General features: G+C 41.2%; 1 protein-coding gene across 1 annotated transcript in view; it reads left to right on the top strand.

The window, feature by feature from the left end:
• The first annotated feature begins 3,571 nt into the window (after positions 1-3,571).
• Positions 3,572-20,994, top strand: part of LOC124549810 (glycine-rich RNA-binding protein 10-like) — an 80,468-nt gene continuing 63,045 nt past the window's right edge. Inside the window, exon 1 of the mRNA XM_047125269.1 lies at positions 3,572-3,595. Within this exon, the coding sequence (XP_046981225.1) occupies positions 3,584-3,595 (12 nt within the window). The 5' untranslated portion in view covers positions 3,572-3,583. The remainder of the gene's footprint in view (positions 3,596-20,994) is intronic.

Below are 20,994 nucleotides of genomic sequence, written 5' to 3'. Positions count from 1 at the left end.
AATATTTTGCTAATATTTCACAATTTTCTTCATTATTCATTGCCAGTCTTCCACTGGTATCTTTAAAACACAGATTTGGTGCTACATATTTTTGTGGTTTCTGTCTGAATGTGCTGTAAAAGGATCTGTTATTGTTTCTCTTAAAATCTTTATCCATTTGTGTAAGTTGGTTCTTTTCAAATAGTCTTTTTACTGATCTAATGAGTTTTGCTGTAGAAGATCTTTGCTGTTTGAACTCCAGGTAGTCCTTATCACTTTTGGTTGAGTGCCATTTCTTCCATGCCTTCATCCTTTGTTCTATTGCTTCCTCACATATCTCATCCCACCATTCGTGTTTCTTTCTCTTTTTCATTTTTGCGACTTCTTGAGCAGATCTTATCATTCCTTCTTTTATATTTTCCCATTTATCCGAACATATAACTATGTTTTGACAGAATTCTTCTCTTTTCTCTTTCAAGATGTTTGCGTCTATCTTTTGAGTTTTCCTGTTTTGTATTTGTTTCTTTCTTTGTGGTATGAAATTTAATTTGATTGTCGATAAGTAGTGGTCAGTTACAATGTTTGCCCCTTTCCGAACTCTCACATTCATTATTTCTTTTTGATTATAGTGTGTGATGGCTATGTGATCTATCTGGAACTCTCCAATACTTGTGTTTGGTGATTTCCATGTTTTCTGTTTCTTAGGAGGTTTTTTGAAATTTGTAGACATTAATTTTAAGTTATGACCCTTGCATAGTTCTATTAATCTTTCTCCATTTATGTTTGTCCTTTTGTGAGCCGGGTAGTTTCCTACTGTTTTTTTGTATTTTTTTTTCTTGGCCTATTTGTGCATTGAAGTCCGCAAACAGTATTTTCACATTTGATGTTGGGATTTTAGAAAGTTCGTGGTCTAGAGATTCCCAATATGTATCTACTTTCTGAGGGTTTTTCTTATTGTCATTGTTGATGGGTGCGTGGCAATTAATAAGTGTATAGGTTATATTTAGGGCGCGGAATGTGAGAAAAGACTAGCGTTCATTATTTGACTGTAATTTTTGTCATTGCAATAATCCTTGTATATGATAATAGTAAAATTTTTGTATAATTATTATAAGTGTATAGTTTAGTTCTTTCAATTTAACATTTTCTTTCTGACTGGAAAGTGAAAGGGGCCTCGCAACGCTGATTCGTCGTCGGCGTTCAGTTTTCGCCTAGCGTCGACACTGTTCTGGAGCACGTTTTCATCCGGAAAGGAAGTTTCTTGTAGGCTGTTAGACAGAGGGCGGAAAAGATGAAAATCAGAGAGCGCAAGGTCATATAAGTAAGGTGGGCGCGGAATGACTTCAGAACCCAGCTCCTGTATAGTGTTGTCTGTCAGTGTAGCAGAATGAAGAGCGGTCGTGGAACAGCATCACTTCATGCAGTCTTCCTGGTCGTTGTTCCTGGATTACGTCGGTAAAGCGTCTCAGTTGTTGGTACTAAATGTGAGCAGTGATGGTTACACCTCGGGGAAAGAATTCGTAGTGCAACACACGTTTCTGTTCCACCAGATGCGTAACATTATCTTTTTTGGATGCGCGCAGGTCTTGTATGGAGAGTTGCTGCTTTGTTTGGACCCAACCACTCCTTTCTTTTCCTTATGTTAGCATAAAGACATCATTTCTCGTCGTCAGTAACGATGCAGGATAGGAAAAGTCGGTGTTGTTCACGAGCCAATTGATCACGAGCCAGCAGAGATGGGTATATGGCCACGCGCTGATTTTTTGCTTTTGGCTTAGAGCACGCGATACCATACACTCTATTTTTCAGACTTCCCCATTGAACGCAAATGTCGCACGATGGCGAAACGGTCACAGTTCATCACATCTGCCAGTTCTCCAATACACTGACATGGGTCATTGTGGATTAATGCGTTTAAACGATCTTCATCGAATTTGGATGTCTTCCTAGAGTCACTAATGCCAAAACAGTCCTCCATCAAACGAGAAAACCACTTTCCTGCCATGATCTCTGTCCAATGGCATTATCCTCATACACGGCGCAAATGTTTCTGGCTGTCTCGGCTGCTGTCACCCCTCTATTGGCCCCAAACAGAACAATGTGTCAGATATATTCCAGTTTCTCGATTTGACACTCGTTTTTCTAGCGTCCGCAGCTCCACTCACTATACCAAAATGACAATATGTAAAGTCAGATTTATGCACCAAACTGATAAAAATAGTTTTCTCTCTTGCTAATTCTACTTCAGTGGCTATATGGTTGAATGGTACATTTTAATCTATTGTTTTAAAATATAATGGTCTGGAGCATTGTACAATACATGCATCGCCACTTCAGCGACAGTATAAGCTGCAATAAAACATAGTTTATCTACAGTTTTAAAATATTGTGCTTTGGAACAGTGTTCAGTACATACACCGAACGAGGGACGCAGTGGTAAAGCGCTGGACTGGCAATTGGGAGGAAGTTCCATGCGGCCTTTCGCGGATGGTGCTGTAGTATACAGAGAAATTGCAGCATTAGAAAATTGCAGCGAAATGCAGGAAGATCTGCAGCGGATATGCCCTTGGTGCAGGGAGTGGCAACTGACCCTTAACATATACAAATGTAATGTATTGCGAATACATTGAACGAAGGATCCTTTATTGTATGATTATATGATAGCGGAACAAACACTGGTAGCAGTTACTTCTGTAAAATATTTGGGAGTGTGCGTGCGGAACGATTTGATGTGGAATGATCATATAAAATTAATTGTTGGTAAGGCGGGCATCAGGTTGAGATTCATAGGGAGAGTCCTTAGAAAATGTAGTCCATCAACAAAGGAGGTGACTTACAAAACACTCGTTCGACCTATACTTGAATATTGCTCATCAGTGTGGGATCCGTACCAGGTCGGCTTGACAGGGGAGATAGAGAAGATCCAAAGAAGAGCGGCGCGTTTCGTCACAGGGTTATTTGGTAAGCGTGATAGCGTTACGGGGATGTTTAGCAAACTCAAGTGGCAGACTCTGCAAGAGAGGCGCTCTGCATCGCGGTGTAGCTTGCTTTGCAGGTTTCAAGAGGATGCGTTTCCGTGTGAGGTATCCAATATATTGCCTCCCCCTACTTATACCTCCCGTGGAGATCACGAATGTAAAATTAGAGAGATTCGAGCACACACGGAGGCTTTCCGGCAGTCGTTCTTCCCGCGAACCATATGAGACTGGAACAGGAATGGGAGGTAATGACAGTGGCACGTAAAGTATCCTCCGCCACACACCGTTGGGTAGCTTGCGGAGTATAAATGTAGATGTAGATGTAGAAAAGTGGTATACTGAGGCAACGATGTCACATGCGTGGGTGAGAAAACGATGCGTGTGTGTGCGCGTGTGTGTGTCCTGGTCTGGTAATTCCCGAAAGGCGGCCACATCCAGGGGGAAAGAAAGTGGCGCCGTTAGCGATCGTGGGCGGCATTACAGCACGGGCGGCGCGCGGTCCATCGCGAGCTCTTGTGCAAGAACTGCATCTCCCACGCAGGCGGTGGGCGCGGTGGGTCACCAAACCGCTGGACCTGCGCACCTCTTCCGCCTGAGCCGCTGTCAGTCCACAGACGGCCGCCACCATGGACGTTCGGGTGAGTACGCGCGACTGGACCGCCACGGGGCCGCTTGCTAACGTCGTCGACTGTGCAAGCACTGAAAACTTCTAACATTTCAACCTCCTGGAACAAATTAACGAACGTCGTCTCAGAATAATAATAGTGCCCAACATCTTCAGCAATTTGTTTGATGTATTCCAATGCGCTTTAGTTTTTCCCCTCTACAGCTCCCTCTAATATCACGGACGTTACTGCCTGATAACATGTCCTGTCATCCTGTTCCTCCCTCTTCTCAGTGTTTTTAATATATTATTTTCTCCGCCAATTGCGAGGAGAACCTCCTCAAGGCTTACCTTACCAGTCATTCTACTTTCTGAGTATCCATCTGTAGGACCACATCTCAAACATTTCGAGTCTCTTCTTCTTCGCTTTACCTACTGTGCTCCTAACGTACATTCATAGATATTTCTCCCTCAGATTAAGGTCGATGTTTGGTACTAGAATAGTTTTCTTGGTTAGGAATGCCTCTCTTACATATACTAGTCTGTTCATTATCTCCTCTTTGCCTCGTCGCCCCGTGCGTTACTTTGCCGCGTGGGTAGTAGATTTGGTTCAAATGGCTCTGAGCACTATGGGACTTAACTGCTGAGGTCATCAGTCCCATAGAACTTAGAACTACTTAAATCTAACTAACCTAAGGACATCACACACAACCATGCTCGAGGCAGGATTCGAACCTGCGACCGTAGCGGTCGTGCGGTTCCAGGCTGTAGCGCCTAGAACCGCTCGGCCACCCCGGCCGGCGGTAGCAGATTCTGTAATTATTAGACTGTTCAGTCCATTCAACACGTTCTGTAATTCTTCTCCACTTACGCCGATGGTAGCAATGTCATCAGCGAATCTTACCATTGATATCCTTTCACCTAGAATTTTAATCACACTCTTGAACCTTTCTTTCATTCCGTCCTTGCTTCTTCTATATGAGCTTGAACAACAGGAGCGAGAAACCCTTGTCTCACATACTTTCTAGTCCGAGTACTTCGTCCTTACTCTTCCACTCCACTTGTTTCCTCTTGGTTCTTGTACATACTGTACACGAACCGTCTTTCCCTATAGCTTACTACCATTTTTCTCAGAATTTCGAGCTTCTTGTAACGTTTGTCGAACGCTTTTTCCAGGTCGACATACACTATCAACTTGTTTTTATTTTTCTTAAGGATTGCTTCCATTATCAATCAAATGTCAAAATTGTCTCTCTGTCTGAAAGACAAAATGAGCATCATTTAACAAATCCTCAATTTTCTTCTCTGTTCTTCTGTGTATCTTTATAGCTTATACCGACAAAATCCGCATACAACAGCATCTCTTTCCCGGTATCGGCAGGGAGATCTGACTTTAGGTTATGTAGAACTGTTTGTTTGTTGCACGAATTCGTGTTCCTTGGCGACGGTTTTTTATGTGAATAATAAACGGAAATTAATCAGTAGCATATTCTTCTCCTGTATGTATCCCCCTTTGTCTCTACTGAAATAGACTTTTCATCCCACTATTGAAGAAATTTTATGATTTTAGTCGTCACTACAAATTTGAGATTAATCTTCAATTCCCGGAACATTATTCGGTGAGAGGTTAGAAGAAGTTAAAGTCGAAATGCAAACATACGAAAGATTCGAATCACCTCTTGGGAAAGTTCCTGGATAGGTGCTTTCAGTGACACGTGCTCGTGTGTTATCGTGTTGTGCTTCACGTGCTCCAGTCTTTTCGACCTTTTTTCAGTTATGTTTCTCGTTACCAAACCAAAGTGTTGGAAACGTTTCGGGACTGTGAGGTGCGATTCCAAAGCAAGTCGCTACTAGACCATTTTCAAAGCACTGTTCTAGAATACGAAGTCCTGGTAAAGTAGACATGAGAGCAGACATCGAATGATTTCAGAGAAGCAGTGCGAGGATCAGCTCAGAACAACCCACACTAAAGTGCAAGAGAGATTCTCGGGGAACTGAAACGGAAAATTTTGGTAGAAGGGTAAATTTAAAACACCGGTATTCGAGTCTACTGTCTCCTTCGTGAATCACGTGCAGAGATCGTCATGGTAAGATAAGAGACAATTGGACATGTATTCATAGTCGTTCCTCCCCGTTCACAAGGCACAAGGGAATGAAATAGGAAAGTAAGTCGGGTGATATGTAGTTATGAAGACTCCCCCTGTTCCCCCTTCACGCAATGTGCAGTATCTGATGCTGTGGATAAACACTCTAAGAGAGAAAAAAAGAAGACGCACCACGAAGGAATTATTCGAATGGGACGGACATAGGTAGAGGTGATGTACATATACAGAAACCCTTACAGCACAGCGGTACGTCGCCGTATTCTACTCCCCGTTTTGTTGCCCTTCATGGCAAGCCATCCTGCCCTTACATTTAGGCAAGATAGTGTCAGCCAGCACACGGCTAGAGTTTCTACTGCTTGTCCTCATGCTTGCCAAACCCTACCTTGGAGAGCAAGGAGTCGCTGGATTTCTCCCCAATTAAGAACGGTTGCAACATTATGGACTGGGCCCTCCAATCAGCTCGAGATTTTGACTATCTCACACGTCAATTGGACAGATTTTGGTACGATATCCCTCACGAGGACATCCAATAACTCTGTCAATCAATGTTAGGCGAATAACCAACTCGTTATAGGCTTGCTCAATTTGTGAAGCTCTTTCTCCTGAATAAAGCATCCAATTTTTCTGAAATTGTAATAATTTGTCTGTCTGCACATGTAAATCACATCTACCGATTTGCGTCTCATTCGGTTAATTCCTTCGTGATGCATCGTTTTATTTTACTTTTTTTCTTTGCTTGGAGTGTATATGTATGTGAGGCAGTTTAGACAGGCCATCGCAAGTATATACATAAAGAGTAAGTATACCGGGGTGCTGTTTTCTAGAAGTTATAGCAAAGACATATGGCGAATTTCCTCACGTTCGTAAGTAATTTTTATCGTTTATAGTCGCCGAATTACGACAGCGACTTTGTTTTCTTCTAATGAGACTACATACTTTTTCTGTGGTATTTGAAAGAAACTTCTAAGAGAACTTCAACAGTATAACTTGTCGGATGGGACTTGATCAAACAGTATCAAGATAATAGCGCCACAAAACAGAAGAAGAGGTTGCACAAAGGTCTGTCTTATTATATCAAATACAAGCAACCATGTAACACAGGTTCTGTTCGTGTGTTTGTTATCACGGCTGCTATACCAGGTGCTCAAAATGTTGACCTTAAGCATTGCTACACGCTGTAAAGTGATTCTGGAGAAACAATACTCCCTTTTCAATTTAATCTGGAGTTAATTGTAGCACAGGCCCGTGTTATGTGGTATTTCATGCCTTCGGGAGTCGTCGGTGTTTCGTAGTAGACCGCATGTTTTAATTTTTGCTCCAGATAAAAGTACTAACGGCTACTTTTGGTGAGTGTGCAGACCATTTTGCGTTTCCTGAACGATCGTTCCAATCCTCTCCAAATGTTCTCTTAAGAGGCTCTGCCATTACACGTACCGAAGGAGAGGAACATCTGCCATGTTGCTACTACTCTGACTGCCCTGTGCCCAGTGGGGCGTCTTGCAATAACTGCGACAGCAGCATTTCTTAGAAACTCGAGGTACTTGAGTGTATTTAGATTTCCATCAATAAAATCGGGGCAAATGGTGTGGGTCTTAAAAAACACGCACCAATCATTGGTATACCAGAGTCGTTGTTTTTATCCACTTCTTTGAAACGGCGCTGGTTTTCAACTGATGATTAATAAATATTGCAAAGATTGACTTCTCCATGGTTTGTAAACAATGCTTCGTCCTTAAATAAAATTTTGCATAGATATGCCACATCACTTAGCACTTCTCGTAATTAACATTCGGAGACTGTAATCAATTTTGGAAGTCATTGCCATAAAGCTGTAGATGCAGTGGAATGTGAAGAGGATGAAATGCGATGGAATGCAGCTTTCGCCGAACACTCGTTTGGTTGATCCCCCTCGTACTTAAAAAAAAAAAAAAGGCTCTGAGCACTATGGGACTTAACTGCTGAGGTCATCAGTCCCCTAGAACTTAGAACTACTTAAACCTAACTAACCTAAGGACAACACACACATCCATGCCCGAGGCAGGATTCGAACCTGCGACCGTAGCGGTCACACGGCTCCAGACTGTAGCGACTAGAACCGCACGGCCACTCCGACCGGCCCCCCTCGTACTTCCGAGATGCTTGTTAGTGACATTTTCAGTGTGTGTTACTGCTGCTAAAATGTTAGTTTCATTTCTTTCAGAAGCTACTCCTCTTTTTCCTTGGCGTATTTCACTTTCCACACTTCCATTTTATAGAACTCTTTTTATAATGTTTGCAAAGACAGATCGTGGATTCTTTTCAGCATTCAACCGTACCACGGCTCTAATAGTTTGGTGACGTTCGCCATAAACGATATTCACTTTTTCGACTGTCATACACATTGTGAATGTCTCAGTAGTAACTGCTACAACAGCAAAACACAGACTGACAGGGTTCAAACACAAAGGTAACACAAGAACCATACCTGAGTTGTAAAAGGACAGACATTTGTGGAATCTCTTCTCCTGTTAGCTGGACAATGGTTTGCGACGCAGCTATCTTGATACTATTTAATCAAGTTCTGTATATGTAATGTCGTTCAAGTTCTCCTAGAAGCTTCTTTTAAATCCCACAGAAAAAGTATGCAGTTCCATTAGAAAAAAACGAAGCCTGTCTCGTAATTAAGCGTCTACAAACGATAAAAATTACTTACCAACATCAGGAACTTTGCCACATTGTCCGCTATAATTTGGCGAAAACCGCATCTCGGTATATTTATTCATTCTGGATATATTTAGGGTTGCCTGTCTTAGCTGCCTCACAGGGAGACTTAGCCTCCCCTACCAATGGGTTGCATGCAACCCACAGCACCTTCAAAAATCTCGTGAAATTTTCATATTCTCTCACACGCTGTTTATCATACAAAAAATGAATGGGGCCGTTAGTAGGACACTTAATGCAGTTAAATTTTGTACTGGGATACAGTTTTCGAGTTATTCAAGCAAAATGTACAAAAATGACCTTCAAATGCACATCCACCTCCACACTGGTCTCCCACATGTTATGGCACTTGCTCTTAACACTGTCCAAAAATTTCCGACTACACGAACTATTCCCAATATTCGAACTTTTTTGGTCTCTATTGATTGGGCTGTTAGACGATCAGCGTACTCGGCTATTTCGTTAACATTATCAATCTAAATGTGACCATTAGGGTAATTAAAGAAAAACTTTTGTAAACGTTATGCTAAAACTAACTGCGTTGACAGTACGACCCAAACTTAATCCTCATAAGCGCAGTAGTTTTGTAATGAGAATGCCTGACGAATACAACGGTGTAATTGTTTATTTTATGCTACTAAAATCCACAAAATTGTTCGGCTAAATTCCCACAAACGTCAATTTTACAATTTTTAAGTGCTCGACTAAGCCGGTGGTGTAATAAGACCAGTCAAAGAAGACCAACAAAGGGCGAATGTGGGAAAAATTCGTGCAGAAAATCCTGACCAGTATGGACTGAGTGTGGGAATGGGGGTACATTTGAAGGTCGCGTTTGTTAGTTTTTCTTGAACAACTCGAAAATATGGCCTCCAGCGAAAATATATCGTATATGAAATTTCCTACAAAAAGATCCTATTCATCTTTTCTATAGGACTAACAGTCTATGCATGGTGAACGAGAAATACGAAAATCTCGTACATGGTATTTGAAGGCATTGCAGGTTCCACAAATCCCATCGGTAGGGGCATTTATAAATAACTCTTTTATTACAGAATTTGTCCAGCTTTAGATCGCTTTGAACCTATGACTATGGTAATCGTTTTCTTCTTATCTTTCCACAGCTTCATGTGTTGGCTGACGGCCTGCCTCTCTTCATTTGGCGTCACCTTCCTAGATCCTAGTTTTTGTTGTTGGATAGGAAATTTTGGCGTTAATAGTAGCCTGAAATTTTCCCTGCCCTTTATGGCGTTTCCCGTGACATTAAATTTTCTCCAATCCTTACTTGTCTATTCCAGCCATCCTGTGGAGTTTTTTAATTTGGAAATGAAATTAAAAATTTTCTTCAGTAGCCTATTGTCACTCTTTCTGTCAATATGACCATAAAACTTGAATCTCGTCTTCCAAGTTGGGGTTGTGATTGTTTCTGTGTTTCTATACAGATCTTCTTTTCTCCTCCTCGCTCAGTTGTTATCTTTGTTGTCTTTTCTTTTATATGCTTAAGTGCGCTTGCTTAGCTAAGGGGTAACGTGCTATCCTATCACGCTTCTGGTCTGGGTTAGATTCCCGGCCGGGTTAGAGATTTTCTCCGCCCGTGGACTGAGTGTTGTGTTGTCTGTTGTCCTCATAATCATCTCATCATCACCGACGCACAAGTCGCCAAGTGTGGCGTCTTCTGAAGTAAGAGTTGCACCTGGCGGCTGAACTTCCTCGGACGAGGCCTCCCAGCCATCAATGCCCCACGATCATTTCATTTATGGTTGTAAAATTTTTCTAAGTATTTTCCTTTCTTTCTTCTCCAGTTCTTCTTCACCTCTTTCATTCAGTTTTAAGCATTCAGATCCGTATAAGCTTCTGGTGTAATTACCGATGCGTAGTGTTTAATTTTTGTTTGTTAATTCCATTTTCTTCGATCTTTCTTTACTTGTTATTATCTAATCCATTTGATTGTATCCATTTCCTCAAATACTTAATCTTACCAGTTATTTTTATTCTCACATGTTGTGTTTGTATATACTGGGTGATCAAAAATTCAGTATAAATTTGAAAACTAAATAAATCACGTAATAATGTCGATAGAGAGGTACAAATTGACACACATGCTTGGAATGACATGGGGTTTTATCAGAACCAAGAAAAATACAATAGTTCAAAACAGTCCGATAGATGGCGCTTCATATGATCAGAATAGCAATAATTAGCATAACAAATAAAGACAAAACAAATATGATGTTCTTTACAGGAAATGCTCAATATGTCCACCATCTTTCCTCAACAATAGCTGTGGTCGAGGAATAATGTTGTGAACAGCACTGTAAAGCATTTCCGGAGTTATGGTGAGGCATTGGTGTCGGATGTTGTCTTTCAGCATCCCTAGAGATGTCGGTCGATCACGATACACTTGCGACTTAAGTTAACCCCAAAGCCAATAAACACACGGACTGAGGTCTGGGGACCTGGGAGGACAAGCATGTTGAAAGTGGCGGCTGAGCACACGATCATCACGAAACAACGCGCGCAAGAGATCTTTCACGCGTCTATCTATATGGGGTGGTTCTAATAAAACCCCATGTCATTCCAAGCATGCGTCAATTTTTACTTCTCTATCTACATTATTCCGTGGTTTATTAAGTTTTCAAATTTATACTGACTTTTTGGTCACCCGGTATTTTCCTCTGTTGTGTTTATTGATGTATTCCGTTTTCTCATACGGTATTTGCAATGCGGTTTTAGCTGCAGTTTATCTTAGCATCTGTTTCGTTCTTAGAAATTATTATAATATGGTCAGTAAAAGCGAGAATTTTCACGTCAACCTTCCTCTTACTTGTCCTGGATAGATTCCTTCTATGTTTTGCCCTTTTATTTCTTTATTTAACTCTTTCGTAATCTTGTCTAAATCCAGATTGCAGAGAATCGGTGAGATCCCATGGCCCTTCCGAACACCTATGTTTCTTCAGAAGCTTCTCCTAGGAATTTATCTTTTGAAGTTGAGTCTGTGAGTGTCTGTTCGACTAACTGTCTGCCGGCCACGATGGCCGAGCGGTTCTAGGCGCTTCGGTCAGGAACCGCGCGACTGTTACGGTCGTAGGTTCGAATCCTGCCTCGAGCATGGATGCGTGTGATGTCCTTAGGTTAGTTAGGTTTAAGTAGTTCTAAGTTCTAGGGGACTGATGACCTAAGATGTTAAGTCCCATAGTGCTCAGAGCCATTTTGACTAACTGTCTGCTGGTTTTATCGACACCTGCCTGCTCCAGTGTCAGGAATACTGTCTGCCTGTCTACAGAATCGAAGGCTTTTTTGAAATCAGTGACTGTAACGCGCGTGTTAAGGTTCTGCATTGTCCTGATCATGATTGTTTTCAAGTTAAAAATTTGTCCTGGGTACGATCTATTTTTTCTGAACCACGCCTGGCACTCAACAAAAGTGAGGCCTGCTTCGTCTTCTGCCTTATTCAGTAGAGCTTTGGACATAATTTTTTAGGTGACTGGAAGTAGAGATATGCCTCGGTAATTGTTGGAGCCTATCCTTCTCCCTTCTTATATAGTGTATGAATTATGGCGTGTTTCCAATCGCCCAGCATTCTTCGTTTCCCCCAGTAATTTTTAATAATCCCCTAAATGATTTGAGCTGCCCACTTCCCTTCCAGTCTCCAAGTCTCAGCTAATATCCTACCTTCACCAGGCGCTCTATTGTTTTTCACATGGCCAATGTATTGTTCAGTTTCATATAGTGGAGGTGGTTCTGAAGGTGGGTTTTCATTTTGAGGCTGAAAATTAGTCGTTGTGTTGGTTACTCGCAGTTTAGAAGAGCTCTGAAGTATTTTGCTTGTAACTAACAGTTGTCTTTATTGTTGGTAATCAGTTTCCATGTTGCATCTTTAAAGTGAAGTCTCACCGGCTTGTACCCTGTTATTTCTCCTTTGAAAACTTTCAGAAGTCCCTAAAATTCTTCTGCCTGAAATTTGTATCTATTTCCACGAATCATTTTTTGACACAGTTCCGTTTCTACGTTCGAATAGTTTTTTACGTCTATTTCCTGGTCTCGGTGAACGTGTTCCAATTTCTTTCCTTTTTATAGGAGTTCCATTTTGTCCAAGTTCCTAGTCTACGCTCTATCGCTTTATCACATATCGTATTCCAGCATCTGTGTTTCCTTCTTCTTCGTGGTTGTTCTCGTTCCTACACCGTTTTTATAATTAATTCTCTGATCTCATTTCGATTTTTCATCTTTTTGGTGTGAAACTTTTTAACGAATTCGTTCCTGTTGTCTGGCTGAAATTTTGTGGCAATTCTATGCCATTTTTAATTTTGGAGTTTGGTTTTTTCTGTTGAAATTTAGCTTTGATTTCTGTTTAAAAGTGGTCCGAATCTATGCCTAGTTCTCTACTGACCAGTACGTTCATGATTTATCTACGGTTTGGTTGGCTATTGTCACATGAACCCAAATGTGTATTAGGAGAAGACCAAGTCCTCTTTCTCCTTGTTAATTTTCCGAAAAAGGTTTACATTAGTTTTAAGTCGAATTGTCTGCAGAAGTCTGTGAACTTTCTTTATTCTCAATGGCGCGCTTGTGTGCAGGAAAATTTCCTACTATTGCCTTGTATCTTTTTTCTCTGCCGATCAGTGCGTTGAAATCTCTTACGACTAGTTTTATGTGGTACTTTGGTATTTTTAATGTCTAATTTCGTAGTGTTTCCCAAAATTGTTCCACTTCTTCTGGATTTTTTCTGTTGCCATTGTTGGTGCGTGTATGTTCATTTATGATGGAATAGCCTTTTTTTTGCTGAGTTAAGCGAGAGAAGTGATATTCGCTCCGATTGGAAGCAAAATTTGTCATTGATTCTAATAGGTTTCGTTGTACCAAGAAACCTGTTCCAAGCATAGCGACTTTCTGTTTATTATTTATGGGCAGTCTCCCTTTAAAAATCCTGTAGCCCTCTGATTCAAATGTGTTCTCATCTCCGTATCTGGTTTCCTGAAGTTCTAGTAAGAGCATGTTACGTCTGTTTCAAAAACCCGAAATCGTTCAAGTTTCTCAGTCTTTAGTAAAATGTTGATATTCAAAGTGCGCAGCAGATTTTTTTTCCTTAGACCGAATGCAAGAAGTTGCAGGAAGATCTGAATCTTCCTCACATGATATTTTAGGCTCTCCAGAATCCGATGGCCTAGTTGCATCACTGCTTCCAGTGATGAAGGATTGTTTACTCCAGGAGTGCTGTTCCATTTAGTGTTTGCCATCATGCCTTGCTTGAATGTAAATTAGGAAATGGTGTTACATCAGGGATTGAATCACCAGTCTGGTCTTAACAGGCCGCCACATATGGGGACAGACACCTTTCATAGGCGACCACTTTTGTGACAGACGCTACTGATTTTTTAAGCCGCCTCCAATTTGTAGATGGACGCTGACCGCGTAGGCGCTTGTTGCGTCAGACGCGACGTGAATTTTTGTTCTGCCGGTTGGGTTGCCTCTTCCGCTAGATCCGCCGTACTAAATTCCATCCTCTCCGTCTTTACTGTCGTTGAGGTATCACTGTCAGGAGAAAATGACACATCGGCCTTCTTTGAGCGTTGACGTTAGTATCTCAGAAGTCAGTGGAGATTCGTACGCTTGCGAGTCATCGGCGGGTATGTAAAAGATTATACTTACAATTCTCTGTGACAGGTGGAATGACCACTAGAGTGCATTAGTGTTGTTCGTGTTTAGCCTTGTCACAAAGCCAGGTAGCGTATACAGGGTGATACAGGACCTCACCGTAAAACTTAGACGAATGATAGGTCGCAGAAAGAAGATCACTTTTTATCAAGGAACATATAGTCTTAAATGCGTTCTTAAGGTTGTAATAACGAAAAACTAGAGATTACCGTTTATTATTATTAAACATATTGTGACTAATTTACATCAGTGTTTCAAAAAGTTCGCCCTGTGCCTCAATACATGCTGCACGCTTTCGTATCACTGCCCGTACAACTCTGAAGAATACACCAGGATTCGCTCAGATTTGGAGCAGTGCTTTTGACACGTCCCTAAAAAAGGTAATCGAGGGGTGTGAAGTCAGGCCAAAGCACTGGCCACGCAACTGGTTCTCCTCGTCCTATCCAATGTTCCCCAAAATCGACAGTTAGCCGTGCTCGCACATCAACGCCGAACTGTGCTGGCGCTCCATCGTGCTGGAACCACAGGCCGCTACGCACAGAAAGCGGTAAATATTCCAGCAGTTCGGTGGTCTGCAGGAACTGTAAGTAAGCCGCTCCAATAGGTGCCACTATTACAGGCCTTGAACAGTGTTCCACAACCTTTGTTAGAATATTACCCTGAGTGCAACAAGATCTTAGATCAGTGTTTAGAGTACCCCCCCCCCCCCCCCCCCCCCGACCGTCACCAACTTGAGCACCTAACTAAACATCAGATTGAAAAAAGAACTTTCTTAGAACAATTTTATTTTAAAAAGAGTGAAAGATGAATGATATTTTGAATTGTGGGTGTTTTATTAAGTTACGAACTAATGAGTCAATGAGACAATTGGTAAAGTTTCTGTCTAACAATCATTTATACATCCGAGTTGTTTTCAATAAGAGTACATCGTAAATCATGCTCCAGATCCATTCAGGTATAACAACGATATAATAATTCAGTCCTGGACTTTGCAATTACTTGTTTTAATTTTCATTGCTATCATAGACAAAAATCTATTTTCACATCTATAAATCTTGAATCCCCCATTTCCTTTCCATGTTTCATGTGATGTGTTCAGGTAGCGAGAGAGAGAGAGAACGATGAAGCAATTCCGAGCGCATTTCGAGTATTAAGTACTTCTCCTTCTCAGATAAGAGAGCTAACGAGTAACATTGAGGATAGGCACTTGTTACAAAACATGCTTTCCCTGTACTGCTACTTTTCCTAGTGGTACTTGCTTCGCCTGAACCTCCATTTAAAATAAACCCAGTTAAAATGTGTGCATTATACCTACTGTTCGTAAATAATTTGATTGCTGGAGTCCTTAATTCTGAATTAGCATAAATTGGAAGACTTCAGAATGTTAACGCTTTGTGTCTATCCACTCTAATAATATTATTAATAATGTTAATACTGTGTACAGCGCTATAGTAGCCTTATATAAGATGTTGCAGAGGAATGACCAATATTTAGGGATATGATAGGAATGATCATTCGAAGTAGAAAAGTCTAGTAAACATGAGGTCTGCCTTAAGAACTATAACCACTTCTTCATCTTCGATACTGTGGAACAAATATCTATACATGTTTTGGGAGGAGACAGTATGGACCAAAATAAGAAAAAAATGATTAGTACACGTGAGCTCTAGAGTGCATAACTTAAGCACTATGGGCACTTGTTCAGCAAGAGAGATGTGTTGACACTAGCAATGATGAGCCAGTGTCATAGCTCATAAGGTATACGTTTTACAGCCCGTGTTTATTGGACATTTTTTCTTGTTTTGCTCCATACTACCACCTCTCAAAATATGGAAAGCAAAGAGCTTGCAGTAGAAGAGATGTATTTCACAGCATCGAAGATGAAGAAATGCTGATAGCTCTTAAGGTATGGATTTTAGAGCCTCTGTTTACTACTTTTTTTTTTTCAAACGATTGTTCCTGTCATATCCCTAAATATTGACCATTCCTCCTGGGACACCCTGCATGCTGTTATCGTGCTGTCAATTAGTTTATTTATCTCTGTCTCAGTGAGCAATGAAGCAATTTCCAGTCTACTGCAGAAACTATCCACAAGACATTTTCATGAGATATTGCATTTGTTATATATGTGTCTCACTTTTACCATGATCAATGATTGGTACAAAGCACGAAGTATGTGCGTAGTAGCTGGACTACGTGAGAAACTTGTAATCTCCACAATGCTAGTAATTGAGAAAAATAATTATTGATAACTTTTTTTTTAAGGGTCATCAGTCTTCCGACTGGTTTGATGCGGCCTGCCACGAATTCCTCTCCTCACCAACCTCTCGTCCCAGAGAAGCACTTGCAACCTACATCCTCAGTTATTTGCTGGATGCATTGAAAACTTCCATAGTTAATACTAATCTTACAAAATTGTGGTAGTAGTAAAGATCTTTTAAAAATAATTTAGTTTCATTACTTAATCACAATCAAATCCGTTTGTCTTTAGCCATCAGAAAATTTCATTTGTCCCTCAGAGGGTAACTACCAGTAGGTTGGGAATCACTGTCCTAGAAGATGATTATCCATCATTCCCGCCCACACGTTTGCGGAGAACTTTCATTGGTGCACTATTACCAGTAACCGCATGCGGGTTCTCATAGCCCCAGTTGTGCCCGTTGCTGCTGTTGAAGTCCCCGTCACGTCTAAAAAAGGCCTTATATGTAAATAAAACGTGTGCATGGAGTGCATCATTCACTCTTTAGTGGACAAACCACTGTACAAACTGCGTACGTTGTGGATAATTAACTGGTCCTAAAACGTACACCCTTTGAAGATGGTACGCGTGTAGGTTGCACTCCTGCAATACTACCCACATAGACACGTTACCTTTTCTTGTAGCATGGGCTATAGCACGCAACTACATGAAAGTTCACTGCTAAATCTATGGATTGCTTCACCCTGGAAATCTAGTGTTCTCGCGTCACGTCTCCTACCACCAATATACTGAGGGCGCAGACTCCTTGTTTCTCGTAAGCGTCCAAGAATTGCAAAAAATGGCTCTAAACGTTATGGGACTTAACATTTGAGGTCATTAGTCCCCTTGACTTAGAACTACTTAAACCTAACTAACCTAAGGACATCACGCACATCCATGCCCGAGGCAGGATTCGAACCTGCAACCGTAGTAGCAGCGCGGCTCCAGACTGACGCGCCTAGAACCGCACGGCCACATGGGCCGGCCAAGAATTGCAGCAAAGGTACTGTGATGTAGGTGTCTTTGTTAGGGAACCGATTTTCGTAGGTACGGAGAGCAGCTCTTTCATCCCCCCCCCCCCCCCTCCCGCCACACCTTAACACATAATCACGTTAGTGAGCTCATCAAATCCATAATCCATATTTCACTGAGCACTAACAGCTGTTGTTGTTGTTGTGGTCTTCAGTCCTGAGACTGGTTTGATGCAGCTCTCCATGCTACTCTATCCTGTGCAAGCTTCTTCATCTCCCAGTACCTACTGCAACCTACATCCTTCTGAATCTGCTTAGTGTATTCATCTCTTGGTCTCCCTCTACGATTTTTACCCTCCGCGCTGCCCTCCAGTGCTAAATTTGTGATCCCTTGATGCCTCAAAACATGTCCTACCAACCGATCCCTTCTTCTAGTCAAGTTGTGCCACAAACTTCTCTTCTCCCCAATCCTATTCAATACCTCCTCATTAGTTACGTGATCTACCCACCTTATCTTCAGCATTCTTCTGTAGCACCACATTTCGAAAGCTTCTATTCTCTTCTTGTCCAAACTGGTTATCGTCCATGTTTCACTTCCATACATGCCTACACTCCATACAAATACTTTCAGAAATGACTTCCTGACACTTAAATCTATACTCGATGTTAAAAAATTTCTCTTCTTCAGAAACGATTTCCTTGCCATTGCCAGTCTACACTTTATATCCTCTCTACTTCGGCAATCATCAGTTATTTTACTCCCTAAATAGCAAAACTCCTTTACTACTTTAAGTGTCTCATTTCCTAATCTAATCCCCTCAGCATCACCCGATTTAATATGACTACATTCCATTATCCTCGTTTTGCTTTTGTTGATGTTCATCTTATATCCTCCTTTCAAGACACTGTCCATTCCGTTCAACTGCTCTTCCAAGTCCTTTGCTGTCTCTGACAGAATTACAATGTCATCGGCGAACCTCAAAGTTTTTACTTCTTCTCCATGAATTTTAATACCTACTCCGAATTTTTCTTTTGTTTCCTTTACTGCTTGCTCAATATACAGATTGAATAACATCGGGGAGAGGCTACAACCCTGTCTCACTCCTTTCCCAACCACTGCTTCCCTTTCATGCCCCTCGACTGTTATAACTGCCATCTGCTTTCTGTACAAATTGTAAATAGCCTTTCGCTCCCTGTATTTTACCCCTGCCACCTTCAGAATTTGAAAGAGAGTATTCCAGTTAACGTTGTCAAAAGCTTTCTCTAAGTCTACAAATGCTAGAAACGTAGGTTTGCCTTTTCTTAATCTTTCTTCTAAGATAAGTCGTAAGGTTAGTATTGCCTCACGTGTTCCAACATTTCTACGGAATCCAAACTGATCTTCCCCGAGGTCCGCTTCTAACAGTTTTTCCATTCGTCTGTAAAGAATTCGCGTTAGTACTTTGCAGCTGTGACTTATTAAACTGATAGTTCGATAATTTTCACATCTGTCAACACCTGCTTTCTTTGGGATTGGAATTATTATATTCTTCTTGAAGTCTGTGGGTATTTCGCCTGTCTCATACATCTTGCTCACCAGATGGTAGAGTTTTGTCATGACTGGCTCTCCCAAGGCCATCAGTAGTTCTAATGGAATGTTGTCTACTCCCGGGGCCTTGTTTCGACTCAGGTCTTTCAGTGCTCTGTCAAACTCTTCACGCAGTATCTTATCTCCCATTTCTTCTTCATCTACATCTTCTTCCATTTCCATAATATTGTCCTCAAGTACATCGCCCTTGTATAAACCCTCTATATACTCCTTCCACCTTTCTGCCTTCCCTTCTTTGCTTAGAACTGGTTTGCCATCTGAGCTCTTGATATTCATACAAGTGGTTCTCTTCTCTCCAAAGGTCTCTTTAATTTTCCTGTAGGCAGTATCTATCTTACCCCTAGTGAGATAAGCCTCTACATCCTTACATTTGTCCTCTAGCCATCCCTGCTTAGCCATTTTGCACTTCCTGTCGATCTCATTTTTGAGACGTTTGTATTCCTTTTTGCCTGCTTCATTTACTGCATTTTTATATTTTTTCCTTTCGTCAATTAAATTCAATATTTCTTCGTTACCCAAGGATTTCTATTAGCCCTCGTCTTTTTACCTACTTGATCCTCTGCTGCCTTCACTACTTCATCCCTCAAAGCTACCCATTCTTCTTCTACTGTATTTCTTTCCCTCATTCCTGTCAATTGTTCCCTTATGCTCTCGCTGAAACTCTCTACAACCTCTGGTTCTTTCAGTTTATCCAGGTCCCATCTCCTTAAATTCCCGCCTTTTTGCAGTTTCTTCAGTTTCAATCTGCAGTTCATAACCAATAGATTGTGGTCAGAATCCACATCTGCCCCTGGAAATGTCTTACAATTTAAAACCTAGTTCCTAAATCTCTGTCTTACCATTATGTAATCTATCTGATACCTTTTAGTATCTCCAGGATTCTTCCAGGTATACAACCTTCTTTCATGGTTCTTGAACCAAGTGTTAGCTATGATTAAGTTATGCTCTGTGCAAAATTCTACAAGGCGGCTTCCTCTTTCATTTCTTCCCCCCAATCCATATTCACCTACTATGTTTCCTTCTCTCCCTTTTCCTACTGACGAATTCCAGTCACCCATGACTATTAAATTTTCGTCTCCCTTCACTACCTGAATAATTTCTTTTATCTCGTCATACATTTCATCAATTTCTTCATCATCTGCAGAGCTAGTTGGCATATAAACTTGTACTACTGTAGTAGGCATGGGCTTTGTGTCTACCTTGGCCACAATAATGCGTTCACTATGCTGTTTGTAGTAGCTAACGCGCACTCCTATTTTTTTATTCATTATTAAACCTACTCCTGCATTACCCCTATTTGATTTTGTATTTATAACCCTGTAATCACCTGACCAAAAGTCTTGTTCCTCCTGCCACCGAACTTCACTAATTCCCACTATATCTAACTTTAACCTATCCATTTCCCTTTTTAAATTTTCTAACCTACCTGCCCGATTAAGGGATCTGACATTCCACGCTCCGATCCGTAGAATGCCAATTTTCTTTCTCCTGATAACGACGTCCTCTTGAGTAGTCCCCGCCCGGAGATCCGAATGGGGGACTATTTTACCTCCGGAATATTTTACCCAAGAGGACGCCATCATCATTTAATCACTAACAGCAAGAAACCTGAATTCATGACTAGTAAGCTGCATGACAATGAAGATACACTTTTACAACAACACGAGCTGAATGCAGCACTGGTGAGACACACGCCACTGAAGATACAGTATTACAACACAGTCTGAGTGACAAAACTGGTGCGAATCCACAGATAAGAAATCTCGCTCGGAGCGGCGCAGCTGGTCGCTAGGTGACGGTGTGCATCATGACCATACATGGTATTCATAAACGACGGACCACACCGTAAACAGGGTGAATCACCTAAAACTTGGACCGTAAGTATTGCGGAAATGGAAAGTGCTATTGGTGTTGAAACATCCCCTTAGAAAAATTAAGAATGACTGTGCTGGTAAACCTCTTACGTTATTTGATTTTCAAACAGCTGAGCAAAACTGAACGTACTCAGACATTTTTCTCTTTACTTATTCTGATCATCACTAAACTGACACACAATATTTTTTTAGCGTAAGGCAATCTGACTTTCAATAATCCCTACAAAAGAATGGCCCTGACTAACAATAACCTATACCTTTCATGAATCACTTACCTAACAAAAATCTTAGTTACTCGAACTAC

This window comes from Schistocerca americana, chromosome 1 (genome assembly GCF_021461395.2).
Source record: "Schistocerca americana isolate TAMUIC-IGC-003095 chromosome 1, iqSchAmer2.1, whole genome shotgun sequence".
NCBI classification, from domain to species: Eukaryota; Metazoa; Arthropoda; class Insecta; order Orthoptera; family Acrididae; genus Schistocerca; species Schistocerca americana.
Note: the sequence above shows the minus strand (reverse complement) of the source record. Positions and strands in the feature narration are given on the sequence as shown.